The sequence below is a fragment of the Choloepus didactylus genome, chromosome 5 (assembly GCF_015220235.1).
Source record: "Choloepus didactylus isolate mChoDid1 chromosome 5, mChoDid1.pri, whole genome shotgun sequence".
NCBI lineage: Eukaryota > Metazoa > Chordata > Mammalia > Pilosa > Megalonychidae > Choloepus > Choloepus didactylus.
The window spans coordinates 90129327-90153236 of NC_051311.1; the positions used below are offsets into that span (position 1 = coordinate 90129327).

The 23910-nt window shown below is 43.4% G+C and overlaps 1 protein-coding gene and 1 long non-coding RNA gene across 11 annotated transcripts in view; one reads left to right on the forward strand and one right to left on the reverse strand.

The window, feature by feature from the left end:
* Positions 1 to 22679, reverse strand: part of LOC119534281 — a 50452-nt gene extending 27773 nt beyond the window's left edge. The window contains exons 1-2 of the long non-coding RNA XR_005217001.1: positions 18927 to 22679; positions 16403 to 16829 (exon numbers count right to left, since the gene is read on the reverse strand). This is a non-coding gene — a long non-coding RNA (uncharacterized LOC119534281). The remainder of the gene's footprint in view (positions 1 to 16402; positions 16830 to 18926) is intronic.
* The window catches only part of SRPK2 (SRSF protein kinase 2), a 321319-nt gene extending 297949 nt beyond the window's left edge, over positions 1 to 23370 (forward strand). For 5 of the 10 annotated variants that reach the window (XM_037836452.1, XM_037836456.1, XM_037836459.1 and 2 more), the window contains 6 exons: positions 4060 to 4160; positions 4272 to 4379; positions 9415 to 9484; positions 10142 to 10234; positions 10611 to 10703; positions 20123 to 20307. In XM_037836452.1, coding sequence (XP_037692380.1) covers positions 4060 to 4160; positions 4272 to 4379; positions 9415 to 9484; positions 10142 to 10234; positions 10611 to 10703; positions 20123 to 20307 — 650 coding nt within the window. Of the gene's footprint in view, positions 1 to 4059; positions 4161 to 4271; positions 4380 to 9414; positions 9485 to 10141; positions 10235 to 10610; positions 10704 to 20122 lie in introns of all 10 variants that reach the window. The other 5 variants (XM_037836453.1, XM_037836457.1, XM_037836461.1 and 2 more) reach the window with 3 other exon arrangements.
* The last annotated feature ends 540 nt before the right edge of the window (positions 23371 to 23910 follow it).

Sequence of the window (23910 nt, forward strand, 5' to 3'; positions counted from 1 at the left end):
GTCTTGTCTCTCCCAGTCCAGAGAGATCTTTTTAAAGCACGTCCCGTCGTCTGCCCCTTTGCCTCCCCAGTGATCTCCCATGTCTTTCCCACGTGGAACAACACCCAGAGGCCTCACTCACTGACACTTGCAAGCTCTACATAGTCTGTTCCCTGCAGCTCTCCATCCTGTCCTTCACCCTCTTTCTCAGTTTCCCCTGCTCATCCTGCACCAGTCACACCAACTGCTTTCTCTTTTGCAAAATCAAGAGCTGATTTCTGCCTCAGGGCCTTTACACTTGCTTTTGCCTCTGCTTGGAACTTCTCCCTCAACATTGCTCCTTTCTTTAGGCCTCTCCTCACATATCACCTTCTCAGAAAAGATCTCCCCTGCTCCCCTGAACACTTCATCATTATCCATCTTCTTACTTTGCAAACCTGGCACAGTGTGTGAATCATTCACTTATTTACTTTATTGCTTGTATTTCCAATTGGTACATGAGTTTCCTAACTAGGGTGTAGTGGGCGGCCCCTCTGTGTCTTGTTTATGCTGTATTCTCAGTGCCAAGGCAGGCCTGGCACATAGAAGGGACTCAGTAAATGTTTGTTGAATGAGTGGGTCAGGCTTTGGCATTAAATTTCCTATTTCTGCTACTTCCTTAGGCCTGATGAAAGATGTCCATGCCTTCCTTATAAGGATGTTTTAAGATAGAGTTAATGGTGTCATTAATGGCTGCCGTCATACCAGTTGCCAGGATAGCTTCAGATGGTGTAGCTTACCACAGTGACACCAGGAGCTGGTTTATCAGAAAATGGCTTGTGGACCCCCACCTTCCTGAAGTGAGATGTGAGATCTTCCCACTTCTTTCTTCCCACTCTTAATCCCTCCTTGGTAGAAGCAGAGTGCAATTACAGGCTTTTCATCTTGGAAGGAAGGCGTCTCTGGTTTGGCCTTTCTCCGTTGTCAGTGAGAGGGAAAGCTGTGACAGATCGTGTTCTGGGTGTTGCAGATAGCACAGGCAGCCATCATGCTGAGAAAGAACGCCAGAAACACAAGCCGATTCTCTTTTACTTCCTGTTTTTATTCATGTACATATTGTTCAATCATATTATTGAGATAAGCTAGTTAGAATCATTTGGGATACACTGGGAACCAGGTAACTTTTTGGTTATGAACCTGAACCCAGAGGATAACAGCATGTCACCAAAGAGGTTTTGTTTAGTAATCATAAATGAGGGATATTAAATACAAACTGTATTTAAGATGTGTACTGATGTCTTTTTTTGAAAGTAGCAGTGCCTTTTAAAATATATTTCCTCTAGCTTAATTATTATACAACCTGAGTTTTCTTTAAAAAAAAAAAAACAAGCTCTAGAAGTGGATGACATTGATTACTACTGATCCCTCAGGTATCCAGCTAACTCACAGCTATCTGCTCTCATGGAGAAAAATAAATCATCCTGTGGTCTGGGGGGGACCACAGTATGTCATAAACCTGTAGCCTCATCCTTTTCTTTCCTTAAACCTGTGATCTACATTGTTTGGAGAGATAGTACCTTCCAGTTGGCACCCCCTGCTCTCCGCTCCTCCCTAATGGTGGAGCTTGCTAGTATCCCACTGACCAGATGGAGCCCGCAGGCTCCTGAGGGCAGTTCAGCTGATGGTAGGTAGTGACCCCAGGCCGTCAGTCGGGTGCTGCAGCAGCTTTCCAGTTTGGGGACTTTTTTTTGTTGTTGTTGGGGAAAAGTTGCTTCAGAAGGCGGAATGGTCCCCTTCTGTTCTAGTTTGCTAATGCTGCCAGAATGCAAAATACCAGAGATGGATTGGCTTTTATAAAAGGGGGTTTATTTGGTTACACAGTTACAGTCTTAAGGCCATAAAGTGTCCAAGGCAACACATCAACAATCAGGTACCTTCACTGAAGGATGGCCCATGGCATCCAGAAAACCTCTGTTAGCTGGGAAGGCACGTGGCTGGCATCTGCTCCAAAGTTCTGGGTTCAAAATGGCTTTCTCCCAGGACGTTCCTCTCTAGGCTGCAGTTCCTCAAAAATGTTACTCTTAGTTGCTCTTGGGGCCTTTGTCCTTTCTTAGCTTCTCTGGGGCAAGAGTCTACTTTCAGCAACCGTCTTCAAACTGTCATTTGCAGCTCCTGTGCTTTCTTCCAAGTGTCCCTCTTGGCTGTGGCTCCTCTTCAAAACATCACTCACAGCTGCACTGAGTTCCTTGTGCTATGTCAGCTCATTTACATGGCTCCGCTGATCAACTTAGACCCACCCTGAATGGGCGGAGCAACACCTCCATGGAAATTATCCAGAGTCATCACCCACAGCTGGGTGGGGCACATCTCCGAAGAAACACTCAAAGAAATCTAATCAACACTGATAACATCTGCTCACACAAGATTACATCAAAGATAATGGCATTTGGGGGACACAATACATTCAAACTGGCACACCTTCTCTTACTCCTTTTCTGAGACCTCAGCATCTAAGAGTAGGTGTTGAAGTGTTTGAACCACGCACGGTCTGCAAACCTCGAATTTCATTTTCTTTCCTAACGACTCCTTGGTTAAATATTCAGGGATTTGTCTAGTCGTCTCTAGTGTTGCCCATGTATGCATTGGTCAGTGTTTTTCTTTATGCTGGAACCCTGTTCTCAGCCCTGTTCTCAGTGTAGACACTTTGCCACCTTTTGTGGATTGCGGTGCTGCTTTCTTTATCATCAGTTCTGAGCTCCTGTGTTTCTTTTCTTCAGCTCATTCCTGGCCAGTGGTGCGGCCCCACAGTAGATCTCTATCCTTACAAGAGAAGCTGGCCTAAAGCAGGGACCAGGGGAGAAATACTGAGCCTCAGTGGTCCAGGTTGATCCACAAGCCCAGGGACCAGGTCCTGAGGGTCAAGACATGAGCCAGCAGTCTCTCCACATCTTGCAGCCTTCCCGGGGAGCTCTGGGTGGCTCTCGACGCCTTGGCCTTCCTGCCTGTGTGGCACCTGCCAAGGAATCAGGGCCTCCTTGAGCATATACCCAAAGGGAAGTTGAATTTGTTTTACCAATGTCCAGGGCTCTCTGAGGTGGGTGCTTAATGTTTAAAATGCTTAATGAGCAGGCTTTTCTGTTCAGTCTGTAAATAGCATTTCAAAATTACCTTATAAAATTCATGGTTACATTTCATCCTTTCCAGAAATCTGAGCTTGTAGGTCCATTGAGGTTTGATGATGAAGGTGGTGACTCACTTCAGGGTTTTCTATCTGGGCCTCACCAGGATATTTTTCTTTGTCACTTGCGCCCTGATACAGTCATGGTCTGGACTTGTCAGAGCAGGTGATCTGGCCCTAGGAGGCCTGAGGAGCCTGGCCCCCTGCCTGCTGTTGGGGTTCCCTAAGGGTCGGCCTGGGTATTTGACGTGGACAAGAAACCTTGGAAGTTTGCCTGTAGGGCACAGGCCATCCCAGGAGACCTCTGTTCCAATCCTGCTCTTCCAAAGCTGAACCAGAATAGTTCGGGCCCTGCCTTTAATCTGTATCTGTTAATCAACCACCATTAATCCCTGGGTTAAATGAAAGGACATGTGTGCTCAGCCCGTAGGCTGTGACGTGACGATGTGGGAGGTGAGATGTGGGTTCCAGGGCCCTCGCAGTGTGGGCCTCTTTGGGAGGGACTGGCCAGCCCTGGCAGTGCTCTGTCTGCCTTTACATCCCGTGCAACAAGGCGCCTGCGAGCGAGATGGGGGCACCAGAGAATGGGCTCTGAGGAGCAGCTGGGAAGATACAGACAGGGAGCACAACAAGGCTGGCTGTTTCCAGGGCTGGCCTAGAGGGGAGGGAACCTGGGATGGAAAGGTAAGGGGGGTAGGGTAGTATCCATGGGTTCTTTTGGGTGCCAAATGCTTTCTTTTGTGGAATATTTTCCTGGGATAGCAACCAAGAATTTTTAATTGCATTGAGTTAAACAGGATTCCAGACCTTAATGATTATCCTGTCACTTTTCTAGAAAAGGAGACTCTGTACCTGCCAAACACTGTTTACACATGCAAACTGCTTATCCAAATCACTAACTATCCTGTGTTTGCTCATGCCAGCAAAAACCCGGGCAGCTGACTTGTTGGTGAACCCCCTCGATCCACGGAATGCAGATAAAATTAGAGTTAAAATTGCTGACCTGGGAAATGCTTGTTGGGTGGTAAGTAGAGTTTTTTTTCTGAAACATTTTGGTCTTGATTTTGTACTAGAAGACGTCTTTGCTTTGTCATGTCTGTGTTCCTCTGTGGTAATGCAGTCTGTTCCTTTCCAGCATAAACACTTCACAGAAGACATCCAGACGCGTCAGTATAGATCCATAGAGGTTTTAATAGGAGCAGGTTACAGTACGCCTGCTGACATTTGGAGCACGGCGTGTATGGTAAGAACAGCCTTGCCATTTTCTCTCATTGTGGGTCATCCTTTCAGTGCCGACAAAGGGGCAGAGTCGCTACGGCTGTGCCTTTCTGACTGGGAGGCTGGCCGCTGTGGGATGGGTGAGGAGAAGTTGCCTCCTCGGGTGTCCTGAGAATTCTAAGAATTCTTCTCAGGCATGTCCTGTTTTTGTTTTTTTTTCCTTGTGTTTTTGTGTTTTGGGGGGTTTTGTTTTAGTGTGGTTTTGTGCAAGACGTTCTCTTTGTAAGGCCCTGCACAGCCCATGGTCCAAGAATTACACTCATACCCTCAGCTGTGGTGACCAGGCGACTTCAAATAATTCCGTTTGGTTTCTGAAAGCTTGCAGGTTGTGCGGAGCCTTACCCTTGACTCAGGCTGTGGAGAAAGATGAGGTCGTGGTTCCCTAGTGGGAGGTTGGCTGAGGCGCACAGTCGGACCCGTTCCCACTGGCTTCCGGCACATCAGCCAGAGGCGCAGCATTCCTCATCTCCTCAGGGGAGGTGAAAGGATCTCCCTGTACACACCAGTGTCTAAGCTAGAGAATGCTCTGCTGCATGCTTACGAGCTGTCAGTCACTTAGGAGGCACCAGCAGCTGCACATAATATGTCCCTTTCACCGAGTTTATTCCCACAGAGAAAGAACACGGTGGCGTTTCTCTCTAGGTCATTAGGTACCTCTCCTTTTGCCCGTGTGGCATATGAGTTTCTGCTGCCAGTTTTGTGTGTCCCAAGTTTAGTTCTGTCTAAACTCTCCCCCTGCCCCCCAGCAGCACACTTTTTGTTTTGTTGACTCATACTGTGGAGTGATGAACACTAAAGGGCTCTCTTCCGTAAGCTATTGTCAGCAGCACTTTTTAGATTTGTAGTGGGCCTTACTTAGTAGCTCCTGTGCTGGAAAGGGTGGGGGTGTGTGTGTTGCTTAGGGTGATTTTTCATGCTTTTCCTACTTTGTATTATTTTTGCCCAAATTCACCTCTAATATATAAAATGAAAGAGCATGTGTGTAAAGCTGGGCACTTGTCTTCTCACTATAAGGATGCAGAATAGATAAGATAATTACTTTCTCTTATTCAAAGTTGAATGTAACAATTTTCTTGAGTTCGCTGTATTTTGTGTCTTTTAATGCTAATGTAGAAGCATTGCATTAAATAGTGCCAGATAGGATATGAAAAAAAGTGTTTCCTGTCTTTGAAGCTGGCATGATCTGAGGCAACAGAGAGGCCAGATAGATCTGTCACACTGTGCCTTTCTATTCCCTTGTTGCTCTGACGGATAATACTTGATAATCATAATTTTTAAAAATGCTTAGCTTTTTCAGTGAATATCAACACAAGTCCCTGCTTTGGCTAGGTACAGAAAAGAATGGTTAAAAGGTTGGCTGGACATGTGGTCATTACTTTGAATTTAGAGGCTGTGTGGAGGAGGAAAGTTGACTCCCTCTGTGTGACTCCAGAGGGCAGAATGAGGTGGAGGGGCTGGCAGGCATTGGGAGGCCCAGTGCAGGTCAGTAGAAAAGGAACGCTTTCAACAACTGGCTCTGCAGGGGAGAGTCCTGCCATTTGAGGATGTGATGAGGCCAGGCCTTACTTGTCCCTGGCAACACAGAAGGGGATGTATTGCAGCTGCCCCGATTTAGACACTAAGAACTCTTTCAACTCTGAAACCCTCTGCTTCTAATTTGGGGTGTTAAATTTTGATGATATAATTGGAAAAATAGGACAGGATCAGAGAAGTAACAGTACAGCTGCCACATCATCTCCTTGTCCTGCCAGCGTGTTGAAACGCTGCTGTTGCAAATGGTGGTGTGAGTGTCAGTTATAGACTCCTAAGGAAGGGGCTTGGCACTGTCCCCTTTTAGCCCACTGCCTCCCCGCCCCTGCTCTGGGGTTTGGTGTAAGCCCCACAGTGCTCTAGGCCATTCCCTCCCCAAAGCCCTGAGGCCATGGCCGAGGTCCTTTGGTCTCCCTAGAGAGCCTGGTAAAGACGAGGTAGCGTTTCCCCACCCTACCCTTTTGTCAAAGTGTAAAACACTAACGGTGTGTGAAACTCTACCTCATAGAATTTAGCTGTGCTAAACCTACAGATTGTTCTTGGTGGTAAAACCCAGAGTCCTTTGAGTTTTATTAATGGCCTCAAATCTTGGCAAGACTCGGATGGCAGTGGAGCCCATGTGTGCTGCTTGGGTATCGTGTTCACTCATCAGTGCCCTCACTGTTGTGGGGGAGGAGAACTGCCAGTTCTGTAGCTGAAGAAGGAACACAGAATTAGGCACAGTTGTTGAGATGTGTCAGTTGAACCTATTTTCCTTATTTTGACCTTTGAGTCCCCTCCAGATATGTGTATGATCTAAAAATTCTGGGCGGCCTGAGCCTTCGGTCCCTCTGCAGTTGTGTCAGAGTCCCTGGCTCGGTAAATTTTTATGGACACCTTGATGATTCTTGGCCAGTGCCATGGAAACAAGAATAGCCAGTCTGACACATTTAACAGATTTCAGCACCAGACACATCACAGAAGAGACAGGTGACCTTACTTCTTGAACTGGGGTTCTTGGGCATGGGTTGCAGGAGAGAATTATCTGGTCTCCCAAGAACCAAAGAACAGAGTTGGGTTCAGGGGAAGGCCCTCTGAGGTGATCAGGCCAAGTGCGGAGGGAAGAGGGCACACACTTAGAATACAGATTCTCAGGTATTACAAATAAATAAAAATAAAGATTGTATTGGGAGTGAACCAAAGGAAATAGTCTTTCATGTTTTCATAGATGACAGCATAAAAACATGTTGTAAAGTACAAAGGCAAAAGTGTTTTCATCATAATGTGCATTTGCATGGTTGTGCATAGCATACTTGTTAAGAAAGGCCAGTCACTTTCCAGAGAACCAGAACTAGATGACATTACAAGGGAGCCTCCATCTTTCCTCTTCCCTTTTTTTTTTTTTTTTTTTTAATTTTTTAAATCATTTCATTGATAGGATACTTTGAATCAAGTGTTCCATTGGAAATACATGAGTGCTAATCAGAATGATACTTTAAACAACATTCATGTGAAATGTTGTAGTGTTAGGTGGCAAGAAATATATACAACCAGACTGGAATATTTTTGAAAATTAAGAAGAGTGTGCATAGAGTCCAAGGACTGAGTTCTAGGTCATTTCTTGACCAAAGCCATCCAAAGCATGTGCTGCCTGTTTGCCCCTCTGAAATCAAAGATCCTTTCTGGCCATCTCTTAGGAATGCTCTTTTACAGCCTTCAGAGCTGTGGCAGTGTGAGAGCTACAGGTCAGCTTGCCTTTGGATTTCTGAGGATATCTGTCTGTTCCTTTCTCCTTGGTCTCTGACAGGCAGTTCCCCTCTGATGGCTGGGCCTCCCTGGGCCACTGTAGGGAAACCCACAGTGCTGTAGCTCCTCCCCAGCTCCCTGGGTGATTTAGGGGTTTAAAGAGTAGCTGGAGCTCTGGTTGCAACTTCTTTACAAGTGGCTTCTCAAGTCATCTTTTCTCATTAGGGTTTTCATATTTTTCTCTTGGGTCTTAAGGTATTGGACTGATCATTTCCTAGGCGAGAAAGACTCAGTCGTCTGGTCATTGAGTCTATAAGCCAGTCATTCCCCTTGTATTGGGACCATATGTGAGGTTTTTTCTACCCTGATCTGATGGGATTGGCCCAGCTGTCTTCCTGGAAGGGTTCAGGTGTGTCTTCCTGCACCTGCAGCATGTGCACTGCTCGCTCTCCACAGGTCTGAGTCTGAGATTTAACCCTCAGTTCTTGTGCTCAGGCTGAGGTCTGTTTCAGGCAAGAATCCTGCATTGGGGACTAGTGCTCATTGCAGCGGCAGCGGGCAGCAGTCTTACCTCCCTGCTTCCAGCTGGTTCACAACTTAAAAGAACAAGATGAGGACATGTGGTCCCAGGCTGACTGAACCCACTCTTAGTTTGTTAGAGGCAGCGCCAGGAGATGGACATGTACCCAAGCAGGTGCATATTCTCCTAGGCTGTTTCTTGGCGCTCTGGTCATTGAAACAAAGAAAAGATAGGCTGACACAGGACTTTCCTCATGGGGGCTCATGAGGGCAGGAGTGGGGAGGGCATTCCCTGGAGAGAATGGGTGCTGCAGTAGGCCCTGATCCACAGACAACCTGCGAAGGGGGTCTGGGCCCGAGCTCCTCTCAGAACAGCCACATCTGATGCAGGGTTGAATTGGGCATGGGAGAAACTGTAGATGGGATTTGGTTTCTCCATGTTTTTTTGTTTGTTTTTTTCTTTAATGGGTTTGATCCACAGAGCAATAGCAGTTGCTATATTTGTATATTGTTACCAAATTAAACTCATGGTCCTTGGCTTTTCTTGTGAACAAGGGAAGTAAACTACCTGGCAGAAATGGAAACAAGTGGCCTGCTCCCAACCTGGCCGAGGGCTGGACAAGGGTGACACAAGAAGCCAACGCTCCTTGACTGTCCACCTTTGCAAGGTGATCTGGTCCATCGGGGACCCGGGGAAGAGGGCCTTTTATTTTTTGGCTCTAGGATTTCCCTTGGTTGAATCAGAGATGAATTAAATGATGATGAAAAAAGCCCTTGATTACTGAGTGCCTGAGAAGTTCTTTGCTTAAATACAGCAGCAGCATCAGCCCAGTAGGGGCCAGGTCAGCATGGGGGCTGCAGGCCGGCTCTGGAGTCAGACAGACCTGGGCTGAGTCCTGCTTCCACCACGCATGGTGTGTGGAAGGAGCCGAGGCCAGGCTGCCCACACCTGCTGCTGACTCACCAATGTGTCAGTCTTGCTTCCTGCGAAATGAAGGGAACATGTAGCCCTCACATCCCCTGTTACAGAGGAGCTAGAAAAATATTTTTGAAGCTTCTTTGATCTTTTTGGAAGAAAGAAAAAAGTAGGTATTGAGTCCTTTAAGAGGTTTTTTGGTTAGATTCAGAACCTCATAAAATGCAGGTCTCTTCCACAAGGAGAAAAAGTTGCTGCCTGGGGGGCCAGTCTCTGAGAAGTACTTAGCATGTCATTTGTTGTGTCCTAGGCATTTGAGCTGGCAACGGGAGATTATTTGTTTGAACCGCATTCTGGGGAAGACTATTCCAGGGATGAAGGTGAGTATTGCTGTCTGCTAAAGACCTCAGTCTGGGTCTCCTGTGAGCTTTGGACTCCTGGAGAGTGCTTTTGTACCGAAATAGAGCCATATTTTGATTTTCAAACACCAAATTCAGAAGTTTTTCCTTTGTGTTTGAACCCCCCTCGGTCACAGTGAATGGGCAGAGCCTGCCTGGCACAGGCTGCACTCGTGGGGCCTCCACAGGGCCTGTGCTGGGTCTGTCCCTCTGGGTCCCCACAGGGCAGGATGCTTACCCACACCTGCCCGAGAGCAGACAGACTGTACAAGTCCCGAGGGCTCTCCACGGTCCTTTTGTCCATGGGTCTGCTGCCCACTTCTCTGTGATATTTGGGAACTGAGTTGAAAACACAGGAATTCCAGCTTGAATTCCGTCTGTAAACCTGACCATCTCCGTGCTCATTTGCTTGGGTGCTGGGTGGCCTCGGTGTGCAGGCCTCAGTCACTGGTGCCTCATGCTGCAGATGTGCCTGAGGCCCGCCAGCCCCAGAGCCTCTGCATGGATGTGCTGCAGACATTGTTGATTTGAATCTATTTCTGATTTTTTTACTAATTTCGATTTTCCCCCCTCTTCTTTTATCCCATCCTTCCCCTTGCCCCTCCCATTCCCGTATCCTTTTTTTTCTCTCCTCCATAGACCACATAGCCCACATCATAGAGCTTCTAGGCAGTATCCCAAGGCATTTTGCTCTGTCTGGAAAATATTCTCGGGAATTCTTCAATCGCAGAGGTAGTACCTCTTCTTTTTGAAAAGCGCCACGATGCAGACAGAAACGGAGTAGCATCAGTTGATCGTAGCATTAATGGTGACAAAGGCATTTCTCCTAAATTCACAGAGCAACCCCAGCAGAATTCCTGTGCTGATTTAAAAGTTGACAGGGGAGGACCGCCTTTGGCCCTGTCCTTGCCGGCCCCTCCTCAGTGCCTTGACGGCTGGTGCCCTCCCAGCTCTGTCCAGACTCCGGCTGGCCTGGAGAGAGCCTGTGCTTTGGCCATCCCCATGCACTCTCTGTTTCTGTCTGCGCGGGCAGTGGCAGTGTCTGCATGCAGTGTACTGATTAAACTGTCGTGTGTTTCTGTTTTGCTGGCAATGTTTTCCAATGCAGATCACATAGCATTGATCATTGAACTGCTGGGGAAAATCCCTCGAAAATACGCTATGTTGGGGAAATATTCCAAGGAGTTTTTCACCAGAAAAGGTAACGGTATTTATGCAACACTAATTTTCAGCATAGTCCTCTCCTAAGAGGAGAAATTGTGCATTCATGATTGGGCAATGGAGAAAGATCTGGACTTTTACAGCTGGGAATTTCTGCTGAAGAAAACTGTCAAGAAATAAACCTGAACCATCTGGTATCTGTGGAATAAGAATTTTGTAAGAGAACAACTTTCCTAACATCATTTCCCTCCCCTTCCACTCTCCTGTCCTACCCGAGGCACCAATCTGTGTGTTCAAGTCTTCAAAAAAGGAGTTTAAGTGATTTTTTAGAAACCGGTTAGACTTATCTTCCCATTTTCTGTGTTGCTCACGGAGCAGAGGTGGCCTAGAGACTGGGCTTAATAGAAGACCTTGGGTGTCCTCTTCGGTCTGAGCTGTTTGTTGGGCCTTGGGGGTGGGGGGCTCCTGCAGTGGGTGTCAGCCTGGGGAGCCCTGTGCACATCACATGCTCATGAATCAAGTTCTGCTTTCCCACTGAGTTACCCCACATTGTATCACGCGTGACCTTTTTAGATGCTGTAGTTCTTGTCAGTCTTCCCTTGGCATGACCTTGATGAACTCTTTCTCTGTCCTGTGTAGTCCCCTGTTAGTGACTGATTAAAAAAGAAAAAACAAAAAAACCTCAAAAACCCCACAGAAAAATTTTTTTAAAAGAACCTTTCTCCAATGCCGTATCCTTTTGTGATGAGTATAGTTGTTCCTGTTATTCCAGTTTAGAGTCTTTAAGTTGCAGTACCCCTAAATAATGTACGTTTATGTGAGCTGAACATGAAGTTTCTAGAAATTTCTGAAAGTCCCAGATACTCTTCCTGTCTCCCCTTCTTGAGCCAAATTTGGAGACTCCATTTGACTTGTTATTTTTCTATGACATAAGGAATTCTCAGAGTAATAATCCTTTTATTATATACACTTTGGTAATGTTCAGCTGACCAGTCCTCGTTTTATCTCTTAAATTACATTTCCCAGTTAAATGCACGAGGCCTGAGAGCTGAGCACACGAAGTTCCAGGCTTCTGCTCCACTTACCAGGGCACGTTGAGCACACCTCTTGGCTCTCTGGGACCACCCAGTGAAGGGACTTGTGAAATACGTAACTACATGCTATTACTTTTCTTACTACCTTTTGAAGACTCATCTCTGGAAAAGAAATTGTTGGGAAACCTGGTGGCCACACAGCCTGCTTTAATTTTTGGTTCTGAGACTTGGTCCCCGATTCTGGGTCATGCAAACAAAGTGCAGAGTTCCCTCCCCTGTGCTCACACGTGGGCCCAGGCGGCGGTGAGGGTGCTCACTTTGCTGTTAACACTTTGTTCGGGGATAGACCCAGGTCTGACCCTGTCAGCCAGGAGACGGGGTGCATTGTGCTCGTCCAGCCTAGGAAGATGGTTTCAGGTCGCGTTACTGTTGTAAGGAAGCGAAAGAGGATGCCTGTGTGGCACTCGGCCAATAGTAGCTGCTGTTACTATTGCTAAGGCAAAAGTTATGAACAGGAGTACGTTGCAGACGTCACAGCCTTCCAAACAGCAATATCACCAAGAGAGCAGACCAGGGTCCACTAGAAAATTTCCAGAAAATGCTATGTTAAAATGGTGAAACTCGGGGATTTGTTGTGGCTGGGGAAACTGTTTATTTTCATCATGGCAGACCCCTTCTTCCAGTTCAGAATATTTTGAGCTTGTGGCCAGTGGCCTGGCTCCCAGGAGGGCTTGGCTGGATGCTGATTTTGAGCGAGCATCCCATCCATACCCCTTACCATGGCCTCTGGGGGTCGCTGGGGCGGGCGACCTGAGAGCCCACAACCTCATCTTTCCGGAGATGAAGAACGTAACTGACATGATGATGCTCCAGAGGGGAAGTGGGCAGATGGGAGAGGGCCCTGGACCAAGTAAAGAGTCTGCAAGGACAGTGGCACAGATCCCAGTGGCACCCTCGTTTTCTCCCCCAGGAATCTGGATGCTGAGAACCTGTAGCCAACAAAGACAGGTAGGAGCTGTTCCCTTTGTTGTGGCTCTTCTTACCTTTCCTTAGAGCTAACAGGAGCCCCTAGGGTGACTGGGCGTGCATTTCTCTCTCTGCCTGTTGTCATTGTCTGTTGCTGGGGGTGGGGGTTGGGGACCAGCTAACTACTGTGCCCACGGGAAGAGGAGGAAGAGGGACAGAAGGAAGGGCCTAGACGATGAGAACATGAAGTCATGGGAGTTACTTGAGGGTGTTGCCCAAGCACCCAGTGGCCAAGTTTGGTCATGGAGGCGGCTGCTCTTAGACTTATGGCTGTTAGACTTTGCCACTGGCCTGGAGCTGAGAGCCACCAGGGACAGCAAATGCTGCATGACCCAGAGTGAGCAGTGGGGATGGAACCTTCTCCTGCAGCACCCCCCACCTGGCAGGGGCTCTCTTCAAAGGAGAGGTGGATGGGAGAGGCCTGGTGATGTTGGGTGCTTGGTTTCAGCTGAGAGCTACCGGTGGCTGGAAGACGTTCCCCCTTGCCTTTCTGTCAGCACCCTCCCCTCCCAGGACAGCTCAAGGTCTGTCCATCTGGACTCGGCCCTGCCCAAGCACCGAGCACCGGAACTGGGGTGCAGGCCGGGGTGCAGGCCATACTCCCGTTTTGTCATTAACGTCATTATTACCCCAGGGTGCTTTAGCACTTTTGTGGTTGAGTTCTTTTTGTGGAACTTGTTTGAAGGTGACCTTATAGTTAACATTCATTTGGAATCCTTGCTAATGATAGGTCAAAAACATTTAGACTTGGGGTTACAGTCATAACCAGAGTCCTTTTTTCTTTCCTTTGGATGTAAGGAAGGCTTTGTGGCTAGGCAAGAAATCCCCTAAAAAGCAAAAATGAAAACTGTAGTGAATTTGCTTAAATCACGGTTGAAAGCAGTTTTGTACAGAGAGAGAGTAACTCAACAGAGCTTTCCCGCCTCTTTGTCCCCAGCCCTCCACAGAGCCCTGCTCGGCCCCTAAGAGAAGACTAGTGGGCCCGGTGGTGAAGCTACACAGCAGCTGATCGGCATCTTAACTTCCTGCTTATAATCCAGCACAAAACAGTTGTTACTAATTTGAATCATTCCTTGGGCAGGAATTAAAAATTGAGCTGGATTTTTGGCAGGAAATGTAATTACTGCTCTCACCCTATTAGCATGAACTTGCCAGTTATTCCTTTGGGCATGAATGTTAGCCATCAAGGATCTTTAAGAAACCAGCGGGACCCCCTGGTCCAGAGGGAATCTGCACAGCTCCTCTGTGGATTTTGTCCCTGTTCTGTCCCAGGACGTGGGTGGCTCCTCCCCAAGTGTCACAGCTGACAGGCGAAGGTAGGAAAAACAGCAGAGCCAGGAGCAGACCTTAGAGGCTGCTAAATAAAACTTTCCTTTGACTCATCGTTTTAGTGAAAATTGCTGTGTTGAGAATGGAAGTGTCAAAGGAGACAGTTGGCTTTTTTGTTAAATTGTATGTTTCCTAGATGAGGGCATCAAGTGTATTGGGATATATGTGTGGTTGTGTGCACAGGTATGTGTGTCAGACTAAAGACCTTAAAAACAGTTGAAATTGTCCGAGTAGGCAGGAGACTTCAGTGTAGCTGAAGGACTGTATTTGCAGCATAAAATTCACATTTCCTTTCATGTCAGTAGACAGATGTCAGGTGTGGGCAGCAGAGCAGTTTATGAGCTTGTGGGCTGTCCTCTGAGGGTGATAACCTTGGGTTGCCCTGGGTTGGGGAAGGACGTCGAGATGGGCCCTGGAGTGTCAAGCCCAGGCCTGTTCTCAGCCCGAGCTGGACTCCTTATGGAAAGATCTAAGAAAAGTTTCATGCTAGGGAAGCTGAAGTATTTTACAATATAAACTACCTTAACCACAATTTAATCTTAAACATTAATTCTAAGTTCTAAAAGGTCTGTTGTTTTCTTCTCTTTGATGGGGCCTTTAAAGGTCAGCGCTGTGAGAGCAAGGATGTGGTCCTTGTTCACTGCTGAATCCCCAATGCCAAGATCAGGGCCTGGCAAAGAGTAGGCTCAGTAAAGACTTACTAAATTCAGAATATTGGCATGTATCCAATCTGTGTTTCGGCCTGACGATTAGTGGCACCCGCTTGGTTTTCACGGGTGTCCCTGCCTGGAGAACTTACCTAATGGCCTCCCTAGCTGGAGGCGAAGCAGAGAGCAGAGGCTGAGAGCAGCAGTGCTGGGCCCTGGAGACAGAGCGCAGCGACACAGCTGAGCATAGGTTGAGTCTGTGCTGCTGTTTTAGTAATTTAATTTTAAGTTGAGCATATGATGCAAAAGCATTCGAAATCAGTGTTGTAACAGGTTCAAGTTAATTTCCATTAGAATTCATCCCATTTGTTCATATTATTTACTGTGAGCCTACTGTGTGAAATGTTTGTTTTTACTGTATGCATTAATGCTAGATTGGAATTCTTTTGAAGTTATTATTTTGTTTTATGCTTTTTAGCAGTTTTTTTTTTTACCACAGCTTTATTGAAGTATAATTTACATACCTTATAAATCGCCCTTTTAAAGTGTATGAGTCAGTGGTTTTTAGTATATTCAGTTGTGCAACCATTAATACTGTCTAATCTTAAGACATTTCCATCACTCCAAAAAGAAACTTCATACCCATTGGCACTCACTCCCCATTTTCTTCTCCCCTTAGCCTCTGGCAATCACTTACCTACTTTCTGTCATGATAGATTCCCCTGTTCTAGACATTTGTGATTAGCTTATTTCACTCAGCATTGTGTTTTCAGGGCTCATCCCTGTTGTAGCATGATCAGTGCTTCATTCCTTTGTATGGCTCAGTAATATTCCATTATATATTTTGTTTATCTGTTTACCAGTTGATGGCCATTTGAGTTGTTTCCGCTTTTTCACTGTTATGAATAATACTGCGATGAATTCGTGTACAAGTTTTTGGGTGGACATAAGTTTTCATTTCTCTAGAGTGCTTGTGTTTGAGAGTTGAAGCACAAAAGCTTTACATTTTGATCAAGTCCAATTTATCTTTTTCTTCTTTTGTCATTTTTGGTGTCCTATTTAAAAAACCATTGCATACTCCCAAGGTTGTGAAGATTTACTCTTCTGTTTTCTTCTAAGAGGTTTGTAGTTTTAGCTCTTACATTTAGGTTTATGACCCATTTTGAGTTAATTTTTGTACATGGTGTGAGGTAGGATTTGTACCAGTTTAACTCAAAGATTTGCCTACATGTACTGTGTGTACCTGCATAGGGATTTGTTCCCGTTTCCTTCATTCCTGCCTCTGCTGTGTATCTGTTTACTTGCTACATGCACTCTGTTGACAGGTGTCTTTGTCTGTTTGTATCATGGTTTGCTCTGTAATTCCCAGGACTCCCTGAAGTCCAATACCAGCGTGCCTGTATGTGCCCCTCCCCTGCTGCGTGCTGGGAGACTTCATGTGCTAGTACAATTTCCTGGACAAAATAATGTATTTTCCTTCACAAACCAACCACTTAAAAGGACATTCAAGAGAAGTATAGTAGAAGTGCTTAATTTTTCCCCTTAAAATGCACTCCAGTAATCTTAGGGCATCCTGTACACTGGTGACAGGGTCACGGTCCCACAGTCTCTATCCCAGGAGAGGAGCCTTCCCTCCCCACTGTTTGTGGTCAGCTGTCCTCGGAGCAGGTGGGAAGGAGGCACCCGAGGGCAGAGGAACCCACCTGGCGTGGCTGAAGCTCTGTGAGTCTCCCTGCGATGGGCAGCTTCAGTTGCAGGAAAGGCCAGGTGATATTCAGCATTCTTCAAAACAGGTTGGAAACGGTTTAAAAAGGTAAAAGCTGTGACAGTGTAATTATCTGCAAAATAGGCTTCAGTGAAACATACTTGTTTTTTTTTTTTTTTCCTAAGAGAAAAAATTGTCAAGGTAAAAACCTTTAAGTTTGGGAGCAACCTTTACAATAGAAATAAATAGTAAAGGAGTACTTTGAAAATGGTTTATCATCTTATTTTACTTACTCGTGTAAGTGGTGGTGCTGGACTGTATTTCCCGTGTGTTCCTCTTGGGGCTGCAGCGGGTGCGTGGACTGGAGGCCCCACTCCTCGGACGAGAGCCCACTCTTGCCCTTCATGCTAGCAGTCGTTGCACAGCTTGGGGGTTGAGAGTTAAGTAACTTTTACCAACAATTTATTCACAGGACTGCATTTCTTCTTATTGTACTGACCATCAAGATTTGTACATATAGTCATAGGGCCCAGACAATTTTCAGTTTTACCTGACGAAAAATTTTCAGTTTTTACTTGACATTATAGAGTGTTCCCACATATCTCCATAACCCACATATTATTTTTAGAGGCAATTCTGTATTCTGTTCTATTGCAGTACTGTTATGTATTGTTCAGTGCCTATTGGTGTTTAGGATTATCTTGTATTTTGCCTATTTTGCTGTTATAGACAGCATATTTTCAGTTTTTATTGCATGTGATTACCTGGTCAAAAGTATGGTAGGTACATTAGGCTACTCTTTGGAAGTATTTTTATCAGTTTATAGTGCTGGTATTTATTTTTCATAGCCTTCCAGTACTGTATAGTTTTCATCAGTATTGATATGCAGAGTTCAAGGTATCTTTAGTGGTAAAGCTTATCTCTTTCTATCAAAGGTTGTACCTAATTTTGATGCCGGTTGATAAATCTTAGCTTAAAAATTGGCACCCAAAGGAAGTAAATTCCTTTGCTATTCTCAGCAGAAAGTGCTTCTCTAGAGTATTTATTCCAAGTCGGAGTAGATGATGTCAGTGAAGCTCTCTCCCATTCCCAGAGGGAAGCAAGTTTTAGCATGTTGTGTGTGACCTTTGCTAGTTTGCTTTAACTGCTCCTCTGGTGAGTCTCTGTAAAACCAGTATAGCCACTTTACAGCCAATTCAGAAAACACAGAAATAGACACAGCCATCCCAACAAAGCCATTAATGTTTTGGTGCCCCTGTTTTCCACCTTTGTGGGCATTTTAGGAATCATTCTTGCGATCTCATAGTAGAACATAGTATGGACTTTTGTGCCTTTACTACCAAACATTGAACCATATAATTTTCTCCCATGTTATTAAATAATGTTAAATATTATTCATCAGTTGGATATACCATGGTTTTTTTTTTTTGCAACTACCATTCTATTTTTAAGCATTTTACTTTTTGCAAGTGTATATCACTTTTTTCCTGTTTTTTTTTGTTATTGTTATGATTAGAGAAGTTGTAGGTTTACAGAAAAATCACGCATAAAATAGCATTCCCATATCCCACCTTATTATTAACATTTTGCATTAGTGTCGTATATTTGTTACAATTGATGAACATTTTTATAATTGGACTATAGCTACAGTCCATGGTTCACCTTAGGGTTCACAGTTTGTGTTGTACAGGCCTATGGATTTTTGTTTGTTTTTATTCTAGTTAACGTATATACAACCCAAAATTTCTTCTTTTAACTATATTCAAATATATAATTCGGGCTGTTAATTGGGTCCACAATGTTGGGCTAGCATCACCACCATCCATCACCAAAACTTTTTCATCATCCCAAATACAAACTGTACCATTAAGGATTAAGCATATAATTTTACAGTGAGCATATTTTGGGGGTGGGTTGGAGGGCATCCAGGTTTATTTCTCTAGGTTGTATTCCTTTTACTGGGATTTCTCGGTTAAAGGGGATGAACACTCAGTGATTGCCCACACATTGTTCTTGCTGAGACTCCGTTTTCTTCCTTCAGAGGTAACCCTTTCCACTTCTAAGAGAGTGGGTTCCTTTCCCTCCCAAAACTAGTCCTGACCTCCGGTATGGAAGGGATGCTTAACCCTACCCTAGTCCTCATATTGGAGCCATACACTTATTTTACAAACCATGCCCTTTATTAAAGAAACATTTTTAAAAGATTTCTTTATACAGAATTCTGTGCACATCATGGTTGCAACTCTATAAATATACAAATTCCTAAGAATGTACATCGAAAGGATACGGGCAAAAAGAAGAAAAAGGTCATTCCGTCTGTGGAGTGGGATTATGGGTCATTTCTACCTTTTGTTTTCCTAATTTTGTTACATTCTTTTGTATTCATGATTAATAAAGGGAGGGGGTATTCTACGTTGACCTGAATAAATGGGCGAAACAGACAAGACCTCTTCCGAAGACCTTGATGAGCAGAGAACTGATTCTCTATTAATGCATATCATGAAAAAAAAAAAAAAAGTCACCTTGTTGGTAAAATTTTAGCAGACAAAAGGGGAGACAGAAGTCACCCCTTGCATGCAGTGCAGCTCAGGTGTGGAGAGCCTCCGCCCTTAACGGCTCAGCCGTCTGTGGCCTGCAGGCACGTAGAGGGAGGCTCTTGGGGTGCAGGAGGCTGCGATTGCTCTGGCTCAAGGGCTTTTTGGGTGTGGGGTGCAGTGCAGTGCTTCATCTCCATCTGCAGGGGCTGCTGAGGGGCATGAAAGGAGTCCTCTCTGTGGACAGGGGTGGGATGTCCTGTGACAGAGAAAATGACCTAATTCAGTGAAAGTTATTCTAACCTTTTAGCAGTTTGACTTAAAAATAACCTTTGTTTGGTTGTTGTTGTTGTTTTCTGTTATGAGAAACTCCCGTTACTAGGTTGTTAGCCATTTAGTTACGTCAGTCAAGGATGCTTCTAACCCACACTTGCTATACTGTAGCTAGCACATTGAAGAGTGCTAACTTCAAGGTTTACAGATTTATAAGAAATGTGTGGACCTGACACAGTATTTGATTTGGGTTGGCTTTTAGGTAAGCTGCAATGCCCAATGCAGTAGCTACATGTGACTATTTACATTTAAACAAATTAAAATTAAGTAAAAGTAAAATGCCAGTCACACTAGCCACATTTCAAGTGCTCAGTAGCCGTATGTGGCTAGTGACAACTACATTGGATAGCACAGATCTAGAACATCTCTCTCATCACAGGGGAGTTCTACCACACCTGCGCTGTTCTAGAGGAGAAGACTCATTTATCTTTGTGTGTTAACAGGCAGAAATAGTGATACAAGGGGTTTATTGTATATCTTCCTTCTAAGCTAGTTGGCGAGTTGCAAAAGAATCTCAGTTGGAGTTTGAGAGTGGCTCCCTCAGCCTTTGCAAATGAAAACATTCTGGCTGTGCTCAGCACACCCTCCTTATTTAAAGAAATGTGAAACTGATGTTAACAAGCCCCTGAACCATTTTAAAATTATTCTCTATTTACATCTGTTCTGTTACTTGAAATAGGACACAATTATATATGTATTCAATGATAACTTAGCAGAGAAAGCTGGCCTTTGTGGTTGTATTAATTATTGATCAAGTAGATTGTCTGTGTTATTGAAAAGATCCTGGTGGACCAACAATGGGAAATGCATACTTGGAGCTTTCTTGACATCGGTGTGTTTTTCCCCTGTAGGTGAACTGCGGCACATCACCAAGCTGAAGCCCTGGAGCCTCTTTGATGTACTTGTGGAAAAGTATGGTTGGCCCCATGAAGATGCTGCACAGTTTACAGATTTTCTGATCCCCATGTTAGAAATGGTTCCAGAAAAACGAGCCTCTGCTGGCGAATGCCTTCGGCATCCTTGGTTGAATTCTTAGCAGATTCTACAAATACAGCCTTCTGAGCTAGCAGATGTTTTCCAGTACTTGGACCTAAACGGTGACTCTCATTCTTTAACAGGATTACAAGTGAGCTGGCTTCATCCTCAGATCTTTATTTTGCTTTGAGGTACTGTTGTTTGACATTTTGCTTTTTGTGCACTGTGATCCTGGGGAAGGGTAGGTAGTCTTTTGTCTTCGGCTAAGTAGTTTACTGATCCACTTTCTTCTGGAAACAATAACATGTCTCTAAGCATTGTTTCTTGTGTTGTGTGACATACAAATGTCTTCTTTTTTTTTTGAACAAAAAATTCTTCACTCTTTGTGTTTTGGCAGGTTTTGTAACTATTTATGAAGAAATATTTTAGCTGAGTACTATATAATTTACAATCTTAAGAAATTATCAAGGTGGAACCAAGAAATAGCAAGGAAATGTACTATTTTATCTTCTGGCAAAGGGACATCATTCCTGTATTATAGTGTATGTAAATGCACCCTGTAAATGTTAATTTCATTAAATATGGGATGGGGACTCAAATTTCAGAAAAGCTCCCAAGTCTTAGTGCTCTGTAGCCTAAGTTGCATGTAGCAGACAAGGAGTTGTGCAAACTTTTCATTCCATAACAGTCCTTTTACATTGGATTTTAAACAAAGTGGCTCTGGTTTCCAAGATTTCATTCCCTGTATGGCACTTTAAAGGAAGAAAACACATGCTTCTCGTTCTAAAATATGCATTATAGTTAAAACTTCCATTCGTATTTTTGCATATTTTTTAAAGTACTTTTAAAGAAAGAGTGATGTCCCTTTAAAAATGTGATAACCTGGTACCATGTGGTGTTGCCTCCTCCAAGCACTGTAAGTTAAACTATACATAGATTAAATTGGACAACAGAAAATATGTTCAGTGTGTGGAATGAAAGTACCTTTTTTTTTTTTTTTTTTTTTGGGAAAAACATTAGTGTTTGTCTAAAACACACAGTATGGTGTAACAATTTGCAGTGCAGTGGGCAGAATGACTCGAAGATAACAGTGATCACATTCATTCCATAGGCATGTGTTGCTACAACAAATTTTACTACCTTTTTCATTGCCTTTCCATGAATTGAAGTAGAGAAAATGATTTTCCCTTTGCAAATTTCACAGTTTTGTTTATGCATTTCCTTAAAATTAAGTGTAGAATCCAGGACACAACCATAGTAGGCAATACTATTTTAGAATGTAATATACAGAGGTATATTTAGCCTTTTAGAAGTCAGTGGGATGAATGTCAGGTCTTTTTAATTTTACATTCATTAAGGTGCCTCGTTTTTCTTGACTTCGTCCATTACAATTTATCCATATGCCTTTGCAATAACTAGATTGTGACAGAATACCAAGCATTGTAATAATCCATTGTTTGAGGTGCTTGTAGTTGTCTGAAACTTAAATACAAAGTTTTTTTTTGTTGTCCCCCCACCCCCAGACATTTCCTTGGTCATTAGCCTATATTTGAAGTGACAGAATCAGCAAACATCTGCTATGATTTTTAGTGCAGTGAAACCAGAACTAAAGGAAATATCTGCATTCCTTTTGCTGGAAATGTAGTTGTATAACATTAAGGTTTATTAAAAGGAAGTCAATTATTATTTTGTAAGGGCAGAATAATCATTTAGAAAAGATGCTGCAGTATAGAGTCATTATGTAGAATTTCTACAATCCATTCTTACCTATGTTTCATCAAAAACTTTTTTTTTTTTTTTAACAGTATTCACTGTCAGGGAATAAGACACACAATCCTTTTAGGAATTAGCATTATGTCACCTACCACCGTGAGGTAGAACATACCATTCATTTAAGAATGTTAACTTTTTCTAATAGGACTATGGGTTACCATGTAGCTTTCTATGACAGATGGCAGCTGTAAGTGATGTAGTGATGCTGTCCACAGTCTCCACAGGAAACTTTCTTATGAGAACCACAGAGTACATTTGTGTCTTCCCTAAGTCTATAAGGATTTTTACCAGGGTGGCCACACACGAATGAAATCTGTCTAGTGCAAGTTTGGCCCCTGTTGGAAAACCAGATGGTGCGTTTTTTTTTTTAAGGGTGTGTCTCATAAGATAAAATAGCCTAACTAGTTAACAATATAGAAACAGATTGTCCTAGGAGTATACATTTTGTGACTTGTTGATAAAGGAGGCATGTACGCTAAATGGGAACAACTGATTACGCAGCTTAGGGTTGAATTGTCCTTTTCTATCTTTAGTCCAAGTGAAGTCTTCATGGAAAATGATAAGCAGTGGAAGCATGTATGTGCTTATATCAAATTCAGAAACTGATTGTCTGGAAACTGGTAGGCAGAACTGCCCAAAGGCAGAGAATTTTGGAGCTTTAAAAAAAAAAAAAAAAGGCATAACTGAGGTGAAACAGCTTTACTAACTTGCTTCTTATTATGTTATTATACCTGGTATACATGGACCATACATAACTGGTAAAAAAGATAAAGTAAGATCACTGTTTCTACTGGGGTAGAGAATTTCAGTCTGTGTCTATAATTGAAATTATTTCTTAAATTTCACTTTTGTCTCCCATTTGTTTTGAAAATAACTAATTAAATTTTAGTAAAGCACAGTATTTGAGAGTGCAGTGTCCCTCATAACGGAGTCAAAAGAATTATGTAAGATTCTGCAGTTTAGAAAAAAGCTTCTATACACATTATTTGTATAGTAGGCAAATTTAAAACTGAGTTACTAAAAATTTTTAGAAGGACAGTTCATTTAAAGGGCTGAGTGCTGATATTTTACCATAACTAGTTAACTGTTCCATGCTGAAACTATCAGGGGATGGATGCTGTAAAGCCAGTTCTTCTTTAGTGAATGTTTTTTTAATGAATACCATAGGTAGAATTTTGTTTGACAAGTCAAGGATGGCAAAGTTGACCTAAGTTCGCCTAAAACCTAAAGCTGGTTAAGAAAGATTGAGTGAGTTCTAAAAGCATATGCGTTAAAGTCACTATCAATCATTAGCTAGTTTTCAAAAGGAAATGGAAATTAAAAGAATGAAATATGACAAATTACTACCAAATCTTTAGTCTGTTTCCTTTTTTCTCTAATGCACAAAAAAATTTGTATACTATGCTAAATCATGTCAAAAAACTGGATGACAAAAATGTATTGACAAATAGTGTCATTACTGTTGAATATGTTTCCTAAGCCTCCTGGGAGGTAGAAGACAAAGGATAGGAATTTTTTATTTTTCCAATATAATATTAGCATTTTATATTTTAGCAATAAAATGTTCACTTGAGGCCATTTTCATTTCACTTGAGAGACCTAAGAATGCCTTTTTCCTTTAGTTTTGTACACCCAGAACAAATTAAAAAAAAGATAACTCTATTATTTTTAATACTATAGCTATATAGTAAATGTTAAGGTTTTCAAATCATCTTCAATGGGACATTTCAGTGATGTTCTAATATGTACAAATTAGATATTCCTGTTTTTAAGCAAATACTCCATATTTTCAAGCAGTTGTAAATTGTGGTCAATAACATATGTAATACATTAATGGTAAGGGTTTATTTTGTATGATGTGAGATACTTAAGTAAATTTGCATAACATGAA